This window comes from Rutilus rutilus, assembly GCF_951802725.1.
Source record: "Rutilus rutilus genome assembly, chromosome: 25".
NCBI lineage: Eukaryota > Metazoa > Chordata > Actinopteri > Cypriniformes > Leuciscidae > Rutilus > Rutilus rutilus.
Window position 1 is genome coordinate 5218974 of NC_140229.1, and position 7500 is coordinate 5226473.

The following is a 7500-nucleotide window of genomic DNA, read 5'->3' on the forward strand; positions in this document are numbered from 1 at the left end:
CACCCTCAAGTTGTTCCAAACGTGTATGAATTTCTTTAATTTGTTTTCTTAAGTCAAGGTTCTGACTAGTCAAAAGTATGAGACATTGAAAATTATATACTAAGTCATAGTAATGACTTAAGTCAATTATGAGATGAAAGGTTGACATTATGACAAACTAAACTGAAATTATGGTTGCCTTTAATATAAAAAAATGATGCCTTTAAAATTTAAATATGACATAAAAAGTCTAAATTATGAGATAAAGTTAGGGTTAGTCAGTATGTCAATTTTTTTTTATCTCATAACTATGACTTGCCTCATAACTAAGTCAATTATGAGTTGAAAAGTTGAAATGATGACATACAAAAATCATATTTATGACATGAAAAGTCAAAATTATGAATAGCAGTCATTTATGTGATGAAAGGTCAAAATTTTGACAAAAAGTCAAAATTATGACAATTACGACATCAAAAAAGTTGAAAGTAATAAGTTACAATTATGACATAAAAAGTCGTAATTATGAGATAAAAAACTAAATTATGACATACTAAGTTCATTTTACGACTTAATTTCAGTTAGGACATAAAGAGCTGAAACTATGACATACTGAATTTAAATTATGCTTAAACAGTAAATTATGACATTAAAAAAAAAGTCAGAATTCCCGACCAAACTCCACCAATAAAAAGCCCCCCCATAATGAAATTATGACATACTATGACATAAATCGAAATTATGAGATGATGTTGAAATTAACTACTGCAAGTCAATATGTCATAATTATGATTTACAAAAGCATGACTTTTTTCCCTTTCATAAATTGGAAATGGGCTTCAATAAATAGCAGCAGTGAATAAAGTTCACCTGTTCGATCTCATACTGGGTGACATCACGCAGGGACCCGTCTGAGGCCAGTCGAACCCTCACCCTGCCGTCAGGGAGATCCGGTGTGCCCTCGTCCGGCTTCAGCTGAGTGACTGTGAGAGTCAGAGGGGTCAAAGGTGACTAATACTCAATGTCAATTCTCTACAGGGCAAAGATCAAATTTTTTCTCAGTGGGGAACAACAAACAGGACATTTGTTGACAATTTAACAGAAAATCTTCCCTTCCTCTGCATCCACATATTGAAAAATGCAACATTGACACTTTGAAAGTGTGTGTGTGTGTGTGTGTGTGTGTGTGTTTTGCAGTAGTTAATCTTTGAATCTTATAACATGATGACATTTCGGGCGCGTAGATTTAGCGAGGCTTGATAAGATAACAACACTAAACCCATTCATCTCTAAACTGAGGAGGAAGAAGATTAGCAACACGTCACAATTTACAGAGTAGAGTTTATGTTTCATGCAAAGAGGAGAGTCTTGCAACACAAGGGGTGTGTATTAAGCAATATTAAGCTAAAATAGGGAAATGGGGCAACTTTCACATAGTGCAAAAACAATGAACTCTTGGAAGGTCCCAAAATCAATAAGACCACATGTAAATATAGCATCCTCTAAGACAACACACTATTCATAACCTGTAACTTAACACCACGGGACTGGAGAGCTGTTCTAGCCTTCAGACATGCAATTCAGGAATGATGAACCCAAACAACTACAAAAAATACCAGTCAATGCATCAAAAATACAATTGAGTGTACTAACCGAGTGTATATCCATCTTTGTGAGCGTACCACACCTTACCAGCTTCATACCACACATCCCTCTGCAGAGAGAAAGAGGAAGAGAGAATTAGGCCACAAATATAGTGTAGCACATGTAAAACAACCTTTCTACATTCCAGTGCTGTTATTGCTAACTAAAACTCAAATTAAAACTATTAAAAATCATTTTTGGTCATTGAAATAAAGTGAAAATAAATTATTAGAGGAAAAACTTAAGCTTAAAAAATGTTGCCTTGGTTACTAACTGAAATAAACAAGTTGAAGTTGACGTACTAAAATTAAAATAGTACTTCATATTAATAAAATACTAAATAATACTAAAATAAAATAAAATATATAATAAAATATAAATATAAATAATAAAAAATATAATTTTTTAAAAATAAAATAAACATTGAAACTAAATAAAATCTTTTAAAAAATACTATAACAAATTAATAAAAATTTAACATTTGTAATAAATTATACAAATATCATTCATATATACTGAAATAGTAAATAAATAACCCTAAAATAACACTACAAATATAACAATGCTAAAAACTAGCGATTTGTTAATAGAATAATTTAATGCACAGTAAAAACATGTTTCAACTTAAAAAAAGTAAAGTTGTACTAAGTGACATCTTGGATATTTGAGTTGACTTAACTTAAAATTTTAAGTTTTAAGTTTTAAATTTTAAGTCAGCACGAACACTTACTTTAAGTTAAATCTTTTTTCTTTCTTTTTTTAACAGTTAGTTAATGTTAATGTAACAACAGTTGCAACAATAATACAAAATATTTATAACAACTGAAGTGAATATCGGTGATCTCATTATGTAATCAATTCCTGATGGGCAAAATCAATCTACTTTCTGTATAAAAATAATATAAATGCATCGTGAAGCAACACTGGTTGTACCTACCACTGGCACCTTGGGCTCCTCTCTTATACGGGTTACAGTGAGTTGACCCTCAGGCTCTTGCCTCACTTCTTTCACTTCCTGTTTCAGCGGTTTAACTTCCTGTTGTACCTTTACTTCTTCCTTCTTCACTTCTTTTTCTATTGGTGGACCTGGAGATTTAGCTTTATCCGTGCTGGGGCTGGGCGCCTGCCCGTTGATCTCTGGAGTCGTGGACTTTGAGTCGCTTCTCGGACTTCTTGGGTTTTCCGGTGACATTATCCTCCTGGGAGAGGAGGTTTTCTTCTCTGTCAGATTGGTGTGGCGGCTCCGTTCTCCGTTCATCAGCTGCTCTGCTCGAAGTGCCATCTCCGCTTCCAGTATTGGAGGAGTTTGGTCGGGAAGTAAGAAATTCTGGACCAGGTTGTTGCTGAGTTTACTGGGCTGTGAGGAGCATTAAAAACCACATGGAGACTGGTGTAAGTCATACTCTTATGACAACAAGACCATCCCTTGCTGGTCAACCCAATGAAAACCAGCTGATAACGTTGAGTTAATAAATGCTAACCAGTTTTGACAGGTTAGTGGCATCACATGTTTGAAAGAACCTGAAGCTGGATTCATGAAAGTCTTCTTAAGAAAGACGTAAAGACATTTCTTAAGATAAATTCTAAGAAGAGTGAATGAAATGAAAAACACCTTTTTGGGCTGCCTGCAGATTACCGTAATAATCATAATAAGTGTGCACACTATTTACTTGACATGGCATTTTTAAAGGTGCTCTAAGCGATGTTGGGTGACTTCACTTCTTGTTGACGTTTGAAGTATTGTCAAACAAAACGGAGGCTAGCTCGACCCTCCCTCCTCCTCATCCCGTCCCCTCCCCCTACCATTCCGCGCTTCCTGAAACAGCCATGAACCATTTAGAAAAAACAAACTGGATTTACCCGCCTGTCCAGCAGAAACAGAACCACCTGAATGTCGGATTGGAAGCCCTTCTGCCGGCGGAGTTCTCGCCACCTTTTGAACGCTTTTCCGATGTAAAATCGGAACGTCGTCTCTTTGGTCGTGTGTCGGCCATATCAAAATTCTCAAGAATATACAATTTTAACGTTAGTCGTTGTTAGGACATCTCTCCTCTGGCTAACTTCCCTCTTCATGCTTCCTTCTCCTCCACTTCTCACACCCCCCTTCATGTGCACACGCACACGCACTAACCCCCCAACCCCCACCCCCAAATCAATCTTGTCGGTTATTGGCTGGAGCACTGTTTGTTATGTTTCGTGGTCCAGGCTGGGCCAGTTTGTTTTTCTTGCCGTTTGTGGAGCCTGGGCTGTCAGAGACCGCATTTTTTACAGTGTGTTCAGGGGACAGACAGTTAGCGGATAGTGAGGAGATGTTTGCTGGATGTGACAAAAAATGTTTGGCCTAAAAAACGCGTGACATCGCTTAGAGCACCTTTAATATGCTGTGTGTTATAAAGTTATTTTGTGCTAAATGCTGTCAAATATCATGATTTCTAGAGATGTTACTGAATTTCAAATTTAGCAAAAAGTTACTTGTCTCAATTAATAACCGATCATTGTTTACATTATCAATCATTGGTGTCAAGTTGGAGGTTACGAGGTTGACAACGATGATTATGAAGAACATTATTTTCAGGAATTCAAATTATGCAAGTTTTGTCTTTAGATCTATCTTAAGAAAAAAGATAAGAATATTCTTACATGTTTTTGGGAATACAAATATTCTGAACTTTAGTCTTAAAGGGACAGTTCACCCAAAAATGAAGAATTCTGTCGTCATTTACTGGCCCTCATATTGTTCCACACTTGTATGAGTTTCTGTTGAACACAAAAGATGATATTTTGAAGAATGTTGGTAACTAGACAGTTAATGGTAGATTGACTTCCATAAAAAAAAAAAAAAAAAGGAAGTCAATGGATGCTGTCACTGGTCTGGTTTCAAACATTCTTTAAAATATCTTCTTTTGAGTTCAGTAGAAGAAAGAAACTCATACAGGTTTGGAACAGCATGAGGGTGAGTAAATGATGACAGAATTCTTCATTTTTGGAAACTGAGAAGTAAAATAGCAGTTACAAAGAATTTCATTCTTAAGAATGTTTTGAGAATCACCAGCTTCCTTGTTTAAAAAAAAACAACTTGACCATGATAAACTGTATAACCTGTTTTTTCGAAAGGCTGCTCACTGCAGAGCCATGGGTGGAGTGTGAAGTCCTGCTCCTCCTCTCTAGATGTAATTTGTAACGGGTGGAGCTAGAAGGTCTAACCCCACCCATAACTCTATCCCTCCACCCATTAGATCCACAGAGGTGGAGCTAGACTAGGTCAAGCTCCACCCATGACGTCCAGAGAGGGGGGGGCTGGATGTCATTTGGCTCTGCAGTGAACACCACTTGGGTTTTTCCAGCAGAATCCCATCCATTGAAGTGCGATCTCACCGCCTTCTCCTCTTTAAGCTCTGGCTCTTTGTGGCGTGTCTCTTTCTCGGTCTCCCTCACCAGCTGTTTGAGGAATCCTCCAGGTACGGCGGAGAGAGGAGGAGGAGGCTGTGCGGCGACGGCTTCTGGTGTCTTCTTCTCCTCCTTGATCTGTTCACAGATGGGGAATAAAGGAGCTCACGTCATGAACTCCATTTCAACAAACTGTCCACATCTAACTGACTGACACAAATCACATGAAAAATGGTTAGAAGGTAACATTCGCACTGCAAACATGCTTTTTATTAAAGGGGTGGTTGATTATGATTTCACTTTTCTAACTTTAGTTCGTGTGTAATGTTGCTGTTTGAGCATAAACAACATCTGCAAAGTTCCAATGCTCAAAGTTCAAAGCAAAGGGAGATATTTGCTTTTAAAGAAAATGCTTTTTAAGGACTACAACAAATGGCTGATGGTGACTACATGACATTCCTTCAGGGTTAGTGACATCACCAACCCTAGAATTTACATAAACCCCGCCCCCGGAACATGATTTATAGATTATCAAGACAGAATATGCTAATCAATAACTAGAAGATAACTACACATAAGCTACATAAATTCATCAACTAACCATTCAGAAATGTCCTGTTGCATTCTACATGTTGTCACTTCTTGAGTCTCTCCATCATTGTCTGACTCCGGTTTGAACATTAAAAGCTAAAAGTTTTTGAAATTTTCAGTGCATGTTGGTGTGAGGTGAAAGGACACAAGCTGTTGAAGCTCCGCCCTCTGCGCCGGGAGCAGCAGCTCATTTGCATTTAAAGGAACAGACACAAACTGCGTTTTTGCTCACCCTTAAAAAGTGACAATTTTAACATGCTATATAAAAATATCTGTGGGGTATTTTGAGCTAAAACTTCACATACACACTCTGGAGACATCAAAGACTTATTTTATATTGTGAAAAGGGCATTATACCACCCCTTTAACATGTTGTCATAATTTACATGCAAGTGAATGCATGTTGTTTTAAGGATATTTAATATTTTTTATTTGATAATCAAATACAAAATACTGATTAAAAAAAATAATAAAAAGAGATTGTTTGGATTATTTTCCCTTTCAAAAATGTACAAAAAATATCAGTTAAATATTTCTAAATATTACAAAAATGGTTAAATTAGCTAATATAGATGTTAAAATATATTTATATAAATATATATTTTTCAATAAGTTTACTCGTATTTCCTCATAAATGCTGCCATTTTTTAAATGCAGTTCCAATGTAAATAAACAATAAACAATTAATTTTGTATTTAAGATTGTAAATGTATTTTCTTTCCCCTTGAAGTACATTTTCTAATATATTTTGCCATTTGGAGGTTTATGCATATGCATGTGTTAAGGATATTTTATATTGCAAATTAAAATGCATATGAGTAAAAAAATATAACTAAGTAAATGCATTATATAAATATTTTATATTTTTATCCAGAAATACCATGGTAATGTATGATTATCAATGTAAGTTTTATGTAAGTTGCCCAAACAAACATGGTAATAATACCATAGCACACTTTTGTTGGGGAAAATAATTGAAACACAAACCTTCCCTTATCCAGCATGCTAACTTGCTAAAGCTCAGTATTTAGCTTGCTAGCTTACTTTTGCTAACAAGCTATAGATACATCCCTCATTTCAAATTGACCATAGTTTATGCATAGTAAATATGAATAGGGTATTTGTAGTAAGACCATTGTAAACAGGTCAAATGAATATAACGTTTAACAATGCTATTTGGTATGAAACAATTTATAGCTTACAAATTTAACAAATGTAGGCAGCTACTACAACATATTGTGAATCTTTGTGAAAAGTATGCTCTTACTCCCATAATATTAGCATGACTATTTAGCATGAATCTTCAACCAAAATGCTGTAGGCCTAGGTAGTTGTATTATTGTAAAACCACAGTAAATTTATGTGGGTGAACTCTAAAGATGATATTGTTAGTATCGTCCCATAAACGTTCTGACAGTTTCCGCACATACAGTGATAAACACATGGTGAACTGCTAAATGTTAGCTGAGGGCAGTGGGTTGCCTTTAGCAGAGCAACAGAGCCGTAACACTATATAGAGTGTAAAATAACTGCACTTCATGCCAGCTAGCCAGTGGAAATAGTCCAGTCTGCAATACCAACTAGCTAAAGCTGCCTGGGAAAAAGATAGCTTTAGCATGTATGCTACAGTATAATTACGTGCACATGGCAGCTGAGAGCAACTGGAAAAGTACTTTAGATGCGTTTTAGAATATTAAAGACCTAATGACAGATTCGATAGAGCTAAAACCTTAAGTATACCACAAAACATCACCGATGCTAAGAATACTGTCATCTTAGCGAACCATAGGGAGCGGACCACCATAGAGACCAACGTGGCAGCAACAAGGGTCACACTGTGAGAATTAAAGCCTACTTAAAACTGTTATGAAATATTAATGAATTATTTGGTGTTGGACA

General features: G+C 35.9%; 1 protein-coding gene across 4 annotated transcripts in view; it reads right to left on the bottom strand.

The window, feature by feature from the left end:
* The window catches only part of myo18b (myosin XVIIIB), a 58818-nt gene that overhangs the window by 47104 nt on the left and 4214 nt on the right, over positions 1–7500 (bottom strand). For 2 of the 4 annotated variants that reach the window (XM_084400442.1, XM_084400444.1), the window contains exons 3-6: positions 4999–5148; positions 2561–2980; positions 1633–1693; positions 850–962 (exon numbers count right to left, since the gene is read on the bottom strand). In XM_084400442.1, the coding sequence (XP_084256568.1) occupies positions 850–962; positions 1633–1693; positions 2561–2905 (519 nt within the window). In that variant the 5' untranslated portion in view covers positions 2906–2980; positions 4999–5148. Of the gene's footprint in view, positions 1–849; positions 963–1632; positions 1694–2560; positions 2981–4998; positions 5149–5611; positions 5643–7500 lie in introns of those variants that run through there. The other 2 variants (XM_084400441.1, XM_084400443.1) reach the window with 2 other exon arrangements.